Consider the following 16,921-nt stretch of genomic DNA (forward strand, 5'->3'; position numbering starts at 1 on the left):
AGGTCTGGAGGTTTTGGAGACGGCTGTACAGGGATGGAAAAAAAGGAAGCAGAGAAAGGGGGGGGGCTGGAAATTCAGATGGTCACTTCTATAGAATTTATGTGGAAATAGGTTCACCAACTAAAGAAAAGTTTGCAAAAAATCATCAACTGCATTTGTAAGGATGACTTTGCTTTATCACCTGAGATGTTAAAATCTATTCATGTAGAAATGTTACTCTAAATACTCTGATTGAGGAACTCTACTGGACTTAAGTATTTTTGTTAGACCATTAGGCAATTTGCAGTGTATATAGTTTATAGTGGGGTGATCAGTAGGATCTGAATGAAAAATGATTTCCATATGATCAACTGGTCCTCTGAGCTAACATTTCAGAGTGTACCTACAACAGCTACCATGTTTCAAGTGGATAATGATTCAAGGCACCGGTGGCTCTAGGAAATGGTGAATTGACAGATTCAGCTTTGCAATTAAACAACATGAAAGCAATATACTATTTGCCATTTAGTTCATTTAAAAAGAGGAGGAAGAATCCTAGGCAGCCAAAGCCCTCAAAGTATAAGGAACCCTTCATGGTGTTTCTGAAAAAAAGCAATTAAATTGTCTAAACAGGACCCCAAGCTCTAATAAGACAGCGAAAATATAAAGAATAGTGTGAATTTTAGTAAATTATGATTAGGTACAGCCTGAAAATAAGGTTGAAGAAGGAAATCTAAAGGAAAGGTGTGATATTTTAAGATATATACGGAAATTGTAATCTTAGTGTTTTTAAAGCTGTTATAAATATGAACCACTTGTAATGACTTTTGGAAAGAGACTATAAACAGACCATGTAAAGGGATCTTGTTAGCCTTGGGCCAAAATACAAGCACCTTGCACTGCATCCCTCAGCAACTTCGAACACTAAACACAAATCCATTGTCTCTAAAATTCTCCTGTCAGTGTTTTGGAGATAAAAAAGTCAACAACAAGAAAAACCTTTCCTTTCTGTGCCTACTGCTGCTTGGCATTAGTGTGTTAATCTACACTTACATAATAATTGCCTCATAACATCTTCTAAGAAATGTTTCCCTCATCACTTATTTGTATTGCGGATATTTGGAAGTTCCAATTGTTTTATGGTCACAAGAAACATAGAGGTGAGTAGAGAGTGTTCATTGTATTGATTTGCATTCCTCCATATTTTAAAACACTTCTTAAATAACTACAATATAAAATGTAAATAACTACAATATAAAATGTAAATAATAATGTAAATAAATACAATATAAAATGTACAATATAACTACAATATAAAATGTAAATAACTACAATATAAAATGTAAATAACTACAATATAAAATGTACACAAGCCAGTTGCTATAGTAATGCATGTTTCTCTGACATTGGTAAATCTGTTGTTTTAGAGTTAAATAATGCTGATAAAGATGGCAGGGGCAGCGACCAGAGTCTGAACAGCCTGCCTAGTGTCCAGACGACTGGACTTACATCGGAACATTCAGTGGCCAGCTGGGCTGTGTCATTTGAGAGGCTTCTGCAAGACCCCCTTGGGGTTGACTATTTTACGGTATGTAAAAAAGACTTTCAAATCATTGGAACCAGCAGATCTGTACACATCAACGTGTATTATATACCGTAATTGTGACCAGTTACTGCATTAAGGCTTCATTTAGGATTTTACCCAAACTAACTCATATTTCATCACATTTCACGGGAAGGAAATGTATTTAGCTTTTTTCCAAGAATACATCCCATGTGCTATCACACACAGGCAACCATTATAAAGTAGTAGTAAAAAAGGCAATCTCATTGGTTGTCATGGGGATAAGACCACTGTTTTAATGTTTTAAATAATAACTTTTTATACATAACCCTCAATTTTAAAACAACAATTAGAAGAAACGTTCCACTGGTTTCCATGGTGATTGCTACTCATTTAGAACTATATTTAGACAAAAATACTTCAGTACAGCCATAGCTGGGAGGGTAGGTGTCAACTTATTCTGAGTTGATGCGGGCCCAATGTTTAGGTGATTCTGTCTCCTCTCTTGATACAACAGCATGACATTTTTTGCTGGTAATGTCAGTTATTTAAACCTACCTTCTTACTGCAGGAGTTTCTGAAAAAGGAATACAGTGCAGAGAACATATTTTTCTGGAAATCATGTGAGAAGTTCCAGAGCATTCCTGCTGGCAACACAGATCAAGTATGTTAGATGACTGGGCTGGATTAGCAAAAAATGGAACCACCGATTATGGTGCTGTATGCTGAAACATTTTCCAACGTCTAAGTGACTATTACTCAAAATGTAATTATAATATAAGGAACCGACTTTTAAATGCAATGCAAGCAAACAAAGAAATATAACAATATTTAGGTTCTCGATTCTTCAACTACAATCTGTCAAAAAAGAACAATGAAACGGGAAAGTGGTCAGTTTGGAGAACCACGGTTATTCTAGGGCAGCATGAAAAATATTTTCTTTAATATAGCACACTGAACATATCTGCTCTTATGTTTACAGTTCCCTTACTGTGGGATAATATATCTACTGTTAGTTTAAGCGGTTAACCTCAGAGAAGCCCTTAAAAACACCTCAGTGAATGGTGAAGCTGAGACAGAAGCCTCTTCCTGGGTGTGTGTCTGTGTTATCTACGGTGAAGCAACAACCTTACTAACTGTGTGTTTCCACCGGTTAGCTCCATGTGTATACTGCTACTAATGAACTGTTCACTGGAAAATTAAATCGGTGGCTCACTGTGTATTATTTAAGGGCCACTCTAGCACGTTTTGTATGTAAAATACATATTGGAGTCCATTTTGCATGAGTACAATGCATTTCAGTGCATGCAAATCCTGAGAGTGCGTGTGAGTACAGACAGCTCTGGATGATTACAGTCCTCCGCAGGAACAGGAACATGAGAGATACATTTTAAGTGTTTATTCATAAACGTTGTGTGTATGACTGATATTGTGAGTGAAGGCAGACCTTCTCTGCACTTTAGTTGCGTTGTGCATTATGTAGACTGTCCAGATGTTTGGATTGAACGACTCCACTGTGTCTCACACTATTTTATTGCTCAGACAAAGTGTAAGTAATTCACTATTACCTAGCAAGCTGTGCTAATATACTCATACGAAGGCAACTCAACTCTATGTTACTAAAATCCAGTAATGTGGATGTTAACGCTTTTAATATGTCACGCTAATCAGTCTATCATTTGTTTTGACAGCTTTTAAAAGAGTCTCGGAGCATTTACAATGAATTCTTGTCAAGCAAGTCGTTGTGTCCAGTCAATGTAGATCATCAGGCCCTTATCACAGAGGAAATGCTGCAGAAGCCTTTCCCTGACATGTTCAAATCACATCAGACGCAGGTTATAACACATCTACTGTGATGACTCTAACTACATCCTGACAGCAATGGAACGTCTATTCTAAGGATAGGAATAACAACTGGTTAGACCTATTGCAACACGTGTGCTGCTTCAATATCCCTGTTCTAAGTTTACACTAAATTCATGGCATCCAGCCGGATTTTGTACATGGCAGAGTAAGGATGTGCCTAGAACGCCATTTTTTATTTGCACCTCTGGAGATAAAGCAGAGGGCCTAATGGCCCACCCATTTGTTGTGTTGAAGAAGAGAGAAAAGGGAGATCTTAGTACTTACCAAATTCTAATCAATTATTCCTTAAATCTTTACATTTAATTTTTAACATTTAACTACAAACTATATGGTATTAACATTTCTTCTCAATCCTTTAATGTGAGAATTGTTTATCATCCTCATCATTTATCTTCAGTTAAATTAGTTATTTTGATGTTTTAGATTGATCTCGAAGCAGGGAATAACTGGTGCAATTTGCAAAATGACTTCTTTAGCTGACGCATTTCCATTTCCTGTGCATTTTGGTCTACGCTACATCTAAGCTACATCTAATCAATTTATATAATTTAGATTTTCAACCTGATGAAGTTTGACAGCTATACTCGCTTTGTAAAGTCATCCCTTTATCAGGAGTGCATGCTGTCCGAGGTGGAAGGTCGGCCGTTACCCAGCCTCGGTTCATCACCTGATGCCATTAGTACAGACGGCAATAACCTCACATCTGGAGCGGTAAAGGTAAGGAAATCACTTGCTTTATGAAAACACGTAACCATGTCACTGAGCAGATGGCAAGTAAACTAAATTGTACTGTTGAAAAAGTATTAAATTTTAAGATAGATTTAGCAGCTTTATCGTTAAATTGTAAAAAAAACAAAAAACTGTTCACCGCAAGGGCTGATCTAAACATATTACATTGTTGTAACGTACTTTCATAACATCATAAGAAAAAATCTTGTTATAAGAAAATACCTGAGTTCTAAAGAGACCCCCAAGGAGATCTAGATGTCACGAGCTGAGGACACAGATGGATAAGGAGCCCAGGTGCAGGGGATACAACATACAACAGACATGAACAAGACAGGACACACTATACAGAAACTAGCCTAGGACTATTTGATAAGTATTGGAGATTCCGTCACATCTTATGGCCATAGTATGCTTAGCCCACCACTACGCCAAAGTACTCCAATGACGGTGGGTCCTAACGCTAATCCCTGCATGACAGACATACGGAACAAACCAGACATGTAATCAAAACACATAACACGGAGACATACCTTTGGACTGAGACAAACAGAACACACGGATGGGGCAGACCTCATAAAGGAAGCAGAACTAAAGCAAGGAATGACTCTTGGCTGGAAGCCCTATTGCAGGGCACACGGCAGGAAGCCCAATTGCGGGGCACACGGCAGATAAGCCCTCTTGCGGGGCACACGGCAGATAAGCCCTCTTGCGGGGCACACGGCAGATAAGCCCTCTTGCGGGGCACACGGCAGATAAGCCCTCTTGCGGGGCACACGGCAGATAAGCCCTCTTGCGGGGCACACGGCAGATAAGCCCTCTTGCGGGGCACACGGCAGATAAGCCCACTTGCGGGGCACACGGCTGGAAGCCCTCTTGCGGGGCACACGACTAGAAGCCCTCTTCCAGGGCACACGGCAGGTTGCCCACTTGCAGGGCACACGGCAGGTTGCCCACTCGCAGGGCACTCAACCAGGGTAGTCCGCCAGTGGCAGTCATCCTGGGAGTCGCGATGCAGGGCACTCCTCTTGGGAGTCCACTAGTGGGGCGCAGGCCGCAACTCAGGAACATGGCAGGTTGCCCACTTGCAGGGCACACGGCAGGTTGCCCACTTACAGGGTACTCGACTTTGGAGTCCACTTACTGGGGCGCTGGCCGCAACTCAGGAACATGGCAGGTTGCCCACTTGCAGGGCACACGGCAGGTTGCCCACTTGCAGGGTACTCTACTTGGGAGTCCACTTAGTGGGGCGCAGGCCGCAACTCAGGAACACGGCAGGTTGCCCACTTGCAGGGCACACGGCAGGTTGCCCACTTGCAGGGCACTCAACCAGGGTAGTCCGCTAGTTGGCAGTCATCCTGGGAGTCGCGATGCAGGGTACTCCTCTTGGGAGTCCACTTAGTGGGGCGCAGGCCGCAACTCAGGAACACGGCAGGTACTAGAACAAGGCAGGTACTGGAACAAGGCAGGTACTGGAACAAGGCAGGTACTGGAACAAGGCAGGTACTGGAACAAGGCAGGTACTGGAACAAGGCAGGTACTGGAGCAAGGCAAGGTACTGGAGCAAGGCAAGGTACTGGAGCAAGGCAAGGTACTGGAGCAAGGCAAGGTACTGGAGCACGGCAAGGTACTGGAGCACGGCAAGGTACTGGAGCACGGCAAGGTACTGGAGCAAGGCAAGGTACTGGAGCAAGGCAAGGTACTGGAGCAAGGCAAGGTACTGGAGCAAGGCAAGGTACTGGAGCAAGGCAAGGTACTGGAGCAAGGCAAGGTACTGGAGCAAGGCAAGGTACTGGAGCAAGGCAAGGTACTGGAGCACGGCAAGGTACTGGAGCACGGCAAGGTACTGGAGCACGGCAAGGTACTGGAGCACGGCAAGGTACTGGAGCACGGCAAGGTACTGGAGCACGGCAAGGTACTGGAGCACGGCAAGGTACTGGAGCACGGCAAGGTACTGGAACACGGCAAGGTACTGGAACAAATCAGGAACCAAACAGGTAGTCCTCAAACATTACAGTCAAGGCCCAGACTGCAGGGCTGGGCAGGTTTATAAAGGCTGATTTGATCATGAGATCAACTGCAGCTGGACCTGATAATTAGTCTGAGAGGCTCTGAATAGCAAGGGTGGCCACTAGAGGCTGGAAACAGGAAATAAATAAGACAAAGTATAAACAAGTCCAGCCAGCGCATGGGGAAGCGTTACATACCCCCACCGCAAGGAGCAGCCCCCGGATGCTTAGGGACCTGTGGTCTCTTTGTGTCTGGGTCTTCGTGTTCACCACTAATTCCAGTACTGCAGGCATCCCCGCGGACTCCTCGTATTGGCCTTGACATTCTGTCACGAGCTGAGGACACAGATGGATAAGGAGCCCAGGTGCAGGGGATACAACATACAACAGACATGAACAAGACAGGACACACTATACAGAAACTAGCCTAGGACTATTTGATAAGTATTGGAGATTCCGTCACATCTTATGGCCATAGTATGCTTAGCCCACCACTACGCCAAAGTACTCCAATGACGGTGGGTCCTAACGCTAATCCCTGCATGACAGACATACGGAACAAACCAGACATGTAATCAAAACACATAACACGGAGACATACCTTTGGACTGAGACAAACAGAACACACGGATGGGGCAGACCTCATAAAGGAAGCAGAACTAAAGCAAGGAATGACTCTTGGCTGGAAGCCCTATTGCAGGGCACACGGCAGGAAGCCCAATTGCGGGGCACACGGCAGATAAGCCCTCTTGCGGGGCACACGGCAGATAAGCCCTCTTGCGGGGCACACGGCAGATAAGCCCTCTTGCGGGGCACACGGCAGATAAGCCCTCTTGCGGGGCACACGGCAGATAAGCCCTCTTGCGGGGCACACGGCAGATAAGCCCTCTTGCGGGGCACACGGCAGATAAGCCCACTTGCGGGGCACACGGCTGGAAGCCCTCTTGCGGGGCACACGACTAGAAGCCCTCTTCCAGGGCACACGGCAGGTTGCCCACTTGCAGGGCACACGGCAGGTTGCCCACTCGCAGGGCACTCAACCAGGGTAGTCCGCCAGTGGCAGTCATCCTGGGAGTCGCGATGCAGGGCACTCCTCTTGGGAGTCCACTAGTGGGGCGCAGGCCGCAACTCAGGAACATGGCAGGTTGCCCTCTTGCAGGGCACACGGCAGGTTGCCCACTTACAGGGTACTCGACTTTGGAGTCCACTTACTGGGGCGCTGGCCGCAACTCAGGAACATGGCAGGTTGCCCACTTGCAGGGCACACGGCAGGTTGCCCACTTGCAGGGTACTCTACTTGGGAGTCCACTTAGTGGGGCGCAGGCCGCAACTCAGGAACACGGCAGGTTGCCCACTTGCAGGGCACACGGCAGGTTGCCCACTTGCAGGGCACTCAACCAGGGTAGTCCGCTAGTTGGCAGTCATCCTGGGAGTCGCGATGCAGGGTACTCCTCTTGGGAGTCCACTTAGTGGGGCGCAGGCCGCAACTCAGGAACACGGCAGGTACTAGAACAAGGCAGGTACTAGAACAAGGCAGGTACTGGAACAAGGCAGGTACTGGAACAAGGCAGGTACTGGAACAAGGCAGGTACTGGAACAAGGCAGGTACTGGAACAAGGCAGGTACTGGAGCAAGGCAAGGTACTGGAGCAAGGCAAGGTACTGGAGCAAGGCAAGGTACTGGAGCAAGGCAAGGTACTGGAGCAAGGCAAGGTACTGGAGCAAGGCAAGGTACTGGAGCACGGCAAGGTACTGGAGCAAGGCAAGGTACTGGAGCAAGGCAAGGTACTGGAGCAAGGCAAGGTACTGGAGCACGGCAAGGTACTGGAGCACGGCAAGGTACTGGAGCACGGCAAGGTACTGGAGCACGGCAAGGTACTGGAACACGGCAAGGTACTGGAGCACGCCAAGGTACTGGAACACGGCAAGGTACTGGAACACGGCAAGGTACTGGAACAAATCAGGAACCAAACAGGTAGTCCTCAAACATTACAGTCAAGGCCCAGACTGCAGGGCTGGGCAGGTTTATAAAGGCTGATTTGATCATGAGATCAACTGCAGCTGGACCTGATAATTAGTCTGAGAGGCTCTGAATAGCAAGGGTGGCCACTAGAGGCTGGAAACAGGAAATAAATAAGACAAAGTATAAACAAGTCCAGCCAGCGCATGGGGAAGCGTTACACTAGATGTAGATTTTGATTGCATCTCTTGATTGACAGATGGGATAAATGACTCCTACATGTTTCAACCTTCAAGAAATGAAACATATCTATTTATTAAAGGAAATGCCTAGTCATGTTTCCTCTTCCCCTCACTTAACTACCTTGATGAAGATATATTTTGTTGAACAAAGCTGTGTATCAGATAAACAGTTTATATCCTTCTATGGTCAGTTTATTGTGTTTGTTACATACTGTATGTTTCCTATAAAATGTTTCTGTTTTATTAGATGACCTATATGACTATATATGGCTATAATCAATGGGAACTCGCTATTAAAATCTATAACAATGTGCATACAATATTTGTATTGTTACATTCAATAAGATACATGTTAGAAAATATGAGGATTATTAATATGCCACTTTTAAAATTATGAATTAATTATTATTAATTAATAGAATTTGTTATTATTATGTTACTATTGTGACATATAGAACGCCAGAAGTGCATAAATAATAATATATCAATCACATCCTGTCATGAAAAATACATAATTGCTGTAGTAGTACCACCACTATTATTTACACAGCATTGTGTATTTATCATTAGGTTTCAGACGATGAATATGAGTGTGCAACATTATCTACCGAATGTCTGGGTTGACTTGTTCTAAACTATAAAAAAACAGCTATTATTTTATGTTTGGTAGAAGAAGCTGAGACCTGGAAAGTCTCTCCCACTTGGAGTTGAAGTCACTGGAGTCGAGAACATTGCAGATCTTGTCTCCAAATCGACCAGAAGATCTTTCAAGAAGAAGGACAGAAGAGGAACCTGTAGAGGTAAAATTCAGTTTTCATTTTCAATGGAATTCAGAATCTTACACTTTCTTGGGGAAAAAAGACCCAAACGTCTCTTCCAGGTTACCAATACAATTCAGTCATGAGACACGTTCTGCATATCCACTGGCCCAGCCATTCCGCACTTGCCTTTACATATCCATTTGCTTGCTTTTATTCCAGAGAGGCGAGTTCTCTAGTTGGGTAGAGTGCAAGTTAATGCTGGTGAATAGAACCTATGTATTCACAACTCAAATGCAAACTCATCTCTAATTTCTGTAAACAGACGTGCGTTTTAGTGCTTCTGGGCATCCAAGGTGGCTTGAATTGTGGCAACTTTAACAGTAGTCAAGTGGACAGTCATGTTCATGTTTTCGGCTTCAAGTCTTCAGTTATGCATTTTGAAGGGCAAAGCTTAGTGAGCTTCTCCTTGAAAAAGGGCTCAGTTGGCTCTACATGCTAAAATCTGTCATTACCTGCATTAGGTCTGCAGGGCCAGGTCAGACAATCTTGCAGGAGATGGCCATAAGCCATAGTGATGCCAGGGAGCTGAAAATGTAACTCTCCTGCAAACTCTCTTGTTGGTGGATGTGGAAAGGTTTTTAACACAACAACCTTTGCCTTCTATTAAGTTTGCCCTTGGGAGCATAAACATTGATATTAAAGTGTTCCAAAGTACACTTTGTCAGACACACATTGTTTGCTTGGAATATTACTCTCATCAGTGTGAAGATAACCAGCAACCAGGTGGCACCTTTCAGACAACTCCTTTAATTTCAGGCTCTGTGCTGTGAATGTATAATCCTGCATACAAGTGCTTGCAAACGCTGTTGTAAATCAATTTGTATAGTTTTTTTTAACTTTTGCAGTGACAACATCACAAAGCCCTACTACAGGGGCCGTTTTATTCATCTATTTGGGTTACTTTCTAGATTACTATTTTTAAGTGTCCGTTAAGTGTTTGTTACACTTGTAAATGTAAATTAATCTATATTAATATCAATATTTTGAAACAGCATCTTGTCTCTCTCTCATTTGGTTTATTTGGTTCATATATCAAGAAAATTATGTGAAATCGCGTCTTAGCGAAATATTGTATTTTCCGAGTAATTGTTACCTACCTACGCTTAGCTTCATTGTCCCTGGACATTTGTGGCCTTCCTTTTCTCTCAGTAGCTGAAATGCCACGTAACCTCAGCCCTGTCTTCTCTGTGCATGGTATCTCAAGCTAAACTCCATACAAATATGTATTTAAAACAAAATAGTGGGCAGTAAAGGACATTTAGTTTAGTTGCAAGGGGGTTTAGTTGCAAGGGTGTTTAATTATCCTTTAAAAGTCATCCCCAAACCATTTTTCATATTTTAATTAAAAACAGATTAACCACTACTATTTGTTTTTAGTTTATATGATATACTTTAAATAGGAAAGTCATATCGGTGACTTTATGCACGCTGAGCCATGCATTGAGAGTTATGTATAAAAATGAACAACTGAGAAGTGGTCTGATGACTAACGCAACCAGCAAAATGATCCTGCTGATTTCATATTTGCATTGATTACATTTTAAACCTTTCCATTGATTATGGTGCATATTTTGTACCAGCATAACTTGTCATACATAACCACTGCTGTAATTAATATATCCCTTACATAAAAATATTTTTCTGATATCCAGGTCAGTTTGACAAACTTCCAATATGAAAGAATTTAAAGGAAATGTTTTAGCATATTGGCTCCGGAACTTGTTGCAATGAGGACCATAGTTTGAGGTCCTAATTTACATTGAATCTGACAGTAACGGCTGAAATGTGATTATGGGACAATCAGGGGCTAGTACCATCCAATCAGAGGGAAAAGTCAACATAGCAGATGGGAACGTATTTAGGGTTCAACATGGAGCCATCAAAAGAGGCTATATAGAAAAAAGGGTCCCACAATAAGAGCACAGAGAGGATCCAGATAGGATGTAAATGCTGTATAGAATCTTTGTTATGCTATACGCTTTTGTGTCAAATACACAAAAAAAGGCTTTTGCTAGTGGCCTAGAATGTTTAGCCTGGAAGCCATCACTATGGGAGCCATTGATACTCACGAGGATTGTTCTATGTTAGGCAGTTAGTTCCATAAACATAATGTCTTCATAAACATGGAACTAGGTGCTTATTGCATGGCTTTTTGTGTCCTCCTACAGAGTCTTTGGAAAGCAATGGATTCTCATCCCGCCGTGAGTCTCAGACATCTTTCAACTCCACTACTAGCCTGGACCAGAGTTTGACCTCCAATGCAAGCAAGTCAGAGGTAGCTGATATAACCAGAATCAACATTAACCCTGATCTACAAAATGTATAACAAAGTTTTTCTAAGTGATAAGATACCTTTGAGCCTCATAAATACCCTCCATAGAAAAATGTGGATCTTTCCATTAACTCCTTCAAACAAATGACTGCTTAAATAAGAGACAGCGGTAAGTAATAACCTTGTGTGTACAGTTTATTGTGATTATGGGACTGTGACAAGTGCAAACTCTCAAAGTAAGACTCAGACACAATTTATGCTCCTCCTGAGTTCACTGATATGAGTGATCTACACCTGTTGTTGGACATGACAGGTCTCAGCAGACCTCACCAAGTTCACATGTTTAGTCTGGCGATATGTTTATTTCAGTTTTCACCACATCTGAGTTTGTATACATCCTTCTCATAATGTGTGCGTTGCGCACATGAATGCTGTTTACAAAGGACGTCCTGAGGAGTTATTGTCTTTTGCATAGACAAAAATAATAGCGTAACATATCTGCAAATTGTTTGGTTAACATGTTAACATTGAAATTATTATAAATAGGAATAATGAAAAGTAAAGATCGCGGAGAATCATTTGTTCCATGTCCATTTTTCATCTAGAATGATGATGGGAGTCTCAGCAATGCTGAACCTGAAGCAGAAGCCAAACCAGTTAAATATTGCTGTGTTTATCTGCCTGATGGCACTGCCTCACTTACAGCAGTGAAACCTGGCCTGACCATCAGGGACATGCTTGCTGGGGTCTGTGAAAAGCGTGGCTACTATCCGACAGATGTGAAAGTCTACCTAGCAGGCAACGAACAGGTACTATAAACAATAACACATGAGTGATATAAGCGCCTTCTCTTATAACATGCAGCAGTAATAAAACACAAACAGAATTAAAATGCAAAAAAGTGTTCTGCATGTGTTAGATCCAAAACACTTATCAAACCAGTCCTTCTTTATACAACTTGTTTTAACAATGTGTACATGTAAAAGCAAAAAGAAAAAGACAAACAACATGTGTGGCTCTGTATGCAATAATTACAACAAAAAAAAATCAAAAAAATATAATACAATTTGTCTAATTTATATCACAGAGCTTTTTAGAAGCCAACATACATCTCATATAAAAAATAAATGTTAAAATACCACAGAATAGGACAAATGAACAGTAAATATTATATATAGAGCTCCTATGTCCTAGGGTACAAGATAACAAGATGTAAAAAAATGAAATAAAACAGCAGCAGAAAAAATGTTTGTCATACAGAAATCTAGGAAATTGATGCACTTTGATGCAACTCAAAATCTAAATTAAGACATCCATCTCATCTCGGCTTTTTTCTATATTCCCTCCTCTCCAATGTGTATGTACTTTTTCTATAGGTAGCTATACCTGTTATTGTACATTTCCTGAGATTTCCAGATATCCGGCTGATGGTGGGAATTGAGATCCCATAATGTTTGCATATACTAGAGCTGGTACCTTATGGCTGTAAGCAGAGCCGGCCTTAGGCGTTGTGGCACCCTGTGCGGACTACTCCTCTGGCGCCCCCCCTCACTACCCCCCCTCTGCCCCTTCAAACTACCTCCCCTCTCTGCCCCTTCAAACTACCCCCGCTCTCTGCCCCTTCAAACTACCCCCCCCTCTCTGCCCCTTCAAACTACCCCTCCCCTCTGCCCCTTCAAACTACCCCTCCCCTCTGCCCCTTAAAACTTCACCCCCCCCTCTGCCCCTTCAAACTTCACCCCCCCCTTCTGCCCCTTCAAACTACACCCCCCCTTCTGCCCCTTCAATCTACACCCCCCCCTTACCTTGTTGCCGGAGTCCTGCGGTGAGAGCGGGAGGCTTCCGTCTTCTCGCTCTGCTGCGGTGCCGGCATTTCAACATGAGATGCCAGCACCGCGACGGAGTCACGGAGAGTAAGGGGCGCCAAGCGGTTGCTGAGAACTTCACGAGCAACCGCTCGGCTCCCCTGCCCGGGACTTAGATTAAAGCATCGAGTTTTTTTTGTTTTAAGTTAAGTCCCGGGCAGGCGCCCCTGCTACCATGGCGCCTTGTGCGGTCGCACAGGTCGCACACCCCTAAGGCCGGCCCTGGCTGTAAGACATGCGAGTGCAATTCCAAGGGGAGTGCTGTGATTATTCAGGCACTACTGCGTACATGCTTTTAAATGTGCACATTGTTGAAACAAGCTGTATAATATTATAATAATAATAATAATAAATTGCATTTTTTATAGCAATTTTATCAATGTGAGACTCAAAGCAATGTACAATATATATATATATATATATATATATATGCAAACATATAATTGAAGGGTCTCTGATGGTCAGATTAGCTGACTGAATGCCTGATAGAAGAGGTGGGTCTTTTTTTTGAAATTTTGTAGTGATGATGCCTCTTTGATTGAGCCCTGTAACAAGTTCCAGAGTTTTGGGGCAGTGTGGCTTAATGCCCAGGAACCTGAATTTGTTGGAGGGATACGTTGGCTGACCGAAGAGACTGAGATGGAATATAGGGTGTGAGGAGCTCTTTCGGAGTGGCGAACCGGTGTTATGTGACATGAGTGAGTTTAATTGGTTAATAGTCTGGCTGCTGCATTTTATACTGCCTGTAGGCGATGGAGTTCTTTCTCTGGGAGGTCCATGTAACGTGCATTACAGTAATCTAAACAAGATGACACAAATGCATGGATTAATGTTGGCATATTATCCAGTGGAATTAGGCGTCATGTCCTGGCTATGTTTCACAGATAAAAGAAGGCAGGTTTTATTACAGAAGAAATCTGATTTTTAAATGGCAGTCCAGAATCAGTCAGTACTCTTTTGAACTTATGAGTTGAGAGCCTCCAAGTTTAAGGTCAGTTGGGTGATTATAACATAGTCTTTTTGCCCAGGGTCCCCTCAGCAAAAGTATGTTTGTTTTGTCTGGGTTCACTTTTAGCCACCTTGCATTCATCCAGTCTATGAGGTCTGCTTATGCAACTATTGATGAGGCATGTTGGGTCTTCTGGGGAAAATGAGAAGTAGAGTTGTGTGTCACCTGCATAGCAATGGTATCTTAGGCTTTGTTGCCTAATGATCATACCTGGGAACTCACCGGGTTTGACCCAGAGATCTCCGGTTCTCTGGTTCAATACCCGAATCCTCCGGGTCACGGGAGCAGGGGCCACCCACCGATGTCGGCAGGAATGCCCACTGACATCTGGGGACCGCCCACCGACATCAGGTAACCGCCCACTGATATCAGGGGACCGCCCACCAACAGCACAGGACCACCCATCGACATTAGCAGGACCATCTGCTGACGTCAGTGGGCAGACCTATTATAATTAAAGTCTTCAATCTTCCAGCAACTGCCTGCAACAGATTCTCCTCTGTGACAAACTAAAGTAAACATCTCCTCTCATATCACCACCATTCCTGTGGCTGTGGAATCAAAACATTCAGTTTTTTAAACTATTTAAAGTTCTTTTCTATGTGCCTGCTCTATTCTTCCAGGAAACATTGTTATTTTGGGAACTGACTTTTTGAAGCCATACTTCAAAAAGTATTGCATTGATTTCAAATTGAAAGGATTTCACAGGAAGTCCCTTTGTAACAGCGAGGCTAAGAGCTTATCTTAATGAACAAACTGTATCATAACAATAATAAAGATTGTAAGCTTGCGAGCAGGGCTCTCCCCACCTAATGTATCGTTTTACTTAGTCTGTCAGTTCTCGCCTATTCATACCCCTTGAATATATGTAATGAATTAAGCACTGCGTAAATTGTTGGCACTATTGAAATAAAATATAATAATAATATTAATAATAATATCCTATTCTATTCACTGTTAGACTTATAGCTATCAATGCTTTAATACATATGTTCTTGGGCAATTTGGCCGAGAATTGGGAAAAGCATGTTTGGCCTATAAACCAATTCACTTTCCATACATTTATACAAACTTAAAATTTGACGGAGATAAGAACCATTTGGCCCACCTAGCCTGCCCATTTTTCCTGACATAGAAATCTCAGACCTCAATCAGTCCTTAGTCCTGTCTTAAATTCAGGTTAGCCTTCTGCCTATACCATGGATGTTTAAATTCCCTCACTGTATTAGCCTCTACCACTGCTGATGGGAGGCTGTCCCATTTATCTAACACCCACCCTGTAAAATAAAACGTTATTATTTTACATTAAAACTTCTGACATACTTGGATTACTGTATATTTAAACCTTTTTTTCCTTGTACCGTAGTGGGTTAGATGTTTTTAAAAACATACTATGAAAAAATAGAATAAACATGTGAATATATATACATATTGCAAAGATGACAAAGTATGAAAAATAGCAAACAAGAAATAGCTTGAGTCTGTTGGTAGCCCCTGTACCTGGATGCAAGCATTGGCAATGTTTGATTTGAAAGTGAATGCCGCAAATTCTCCTGTAGTAAAGGCAAGTGACCACAAGAGAGCAGTGTTATCCCACACTGGTGTGAACAGAGCCAATATCAAGTGGCCTCACACAAGTGACACCTTATTAACCCCTTAATGACAATGGGCGGTCCCTAAACCCATTGAAAACAATGCATTTTGAACCCGTACATGTACGGGCTTTGTCATTAAGGGGTTAAGAGAGGTCTTAGTCATCTGAAGGAGTTTGGAAAGTCCTTTATTAACTCCCTGACAGGTGGCTGTAGATAGTTCCATGATATAAGAACCCAAACCGGTCAGATACGTGAATGAGTTGCAAAACAGTTTTATCTCACTCTTAAAGGCACTTTGTAAAACATAAGCAATTTTAATGGGTTCGTGGTAACATAACTCACACAGAATTCTTTTATATTGTTCTCCCTCAGAAGGCATTGGCACTGGATCAGGAATGCAAAGTTCTTACAGACCAGGAGGTGAGGCTGGAGAACAGAATCCACTTCGAGTGAGTTTATTTATTGGCTTGATCCCTTTGGAAATATATGGATATTTGTATGATTCATTTTAGTAACTAGAAAACAGATTAACAGAAGACAAACACCTTATACACACTGTAATGCTGCATACTTTTAGAAACACTGTTTAAATAATTACATCATAATTCAATTTATCATTTATTTGCAACAGAGCTTTCATAGCGTTTCACAGTTACCCAGAATTAGTCCCACACTGGCTGCCAACTTGATTTGTAAATTAAATCAATGTTGCTACCCTGTAATAATCACCTGGAATTCCATGTATTAAAAATAAATATGAACTTTAAGTATATCTGATGTCCCAGGAGGAAATGGACAAACATTTTGTAGCAAACCACCCAATCCGTGTAGGTTACACCTTTTGAAGCTCATGTTTTCCATCGATTCTCAACATTTTCATACGTGGACCGGACTATAAGTGTCAGTATCATGCACTTTCTTTGTCAGACCTGTTTTAGGCAGGTTTAGGCTGTACATAAGCTTTTCCCTAACTGGACTACGTATTATGTATTGGGACACTTAACCACATGCATT

General features: G+C 42.5%; 1 protein-coding gene across 2 annotated transcripts in view; it reads left to right on the plus strand.

The window, feature by feature from the left end:
* RGS14 (regulator of G protein signaling 14) overlaps positions 1 to 16,921 on the plus strand; it is a 37,246-nt gene that overhangs the window by 12,688 nt on the left and 7,637 nt on the right. For both annotated transcript variants that reach the window (XM_053462972.1, XM_053462973.1), the window contains 8 exons: positions 1,407 to 1,567; positions 2,115 to 2,207; positions 3,235 to 3,378; positions 3,962 to 4,126; positions 9,016 to 9,145; positions 11,335 to 11,441; positions 12,044 to 12,247; positions 16,280 to 16,356. In XM_053462972.1, coding sequence (XP_053318947.1) covers positions 1,407 to 1,567; positions 2,115 to 2,207; positions 3,235 to 3,378; positions 3,962 to 4,126; positions 9,016 to 9,145; positions 11,335 to 11,441; positions 12,044 to 12,247; positions 16,280 to 16,356 — 1,081 coding nt within the window. The remainder of the gene's footprint in view (positions 1 to 1,406; positions 1,568 to 2,114; positions 2,208 to 3,234; positions 3,379 to 3,961; positions 4,127 to 9,015; positions 9,146 to 11,334; positions 11,442 to 12,043; positions 12,248 to 16,279; positions 16,357 to 16,921) is intronic.

This window comes from Spea bombifrons, chromosome 4 (genome assembly GCF_027358695.1).
Source record: "Spea bombifrons isolate aSpeBom1 chromosome 4, aSpeBom1.2.pri, whole genome shotgun sequence".
In the NCBI taxonomy this organism is placed as follows: domain Eukaryota; kingdom Metazoa; phylum Chordata; class Amphibia; order Anura; family Pelobatidae; genus Spea; species Spea bombifrons.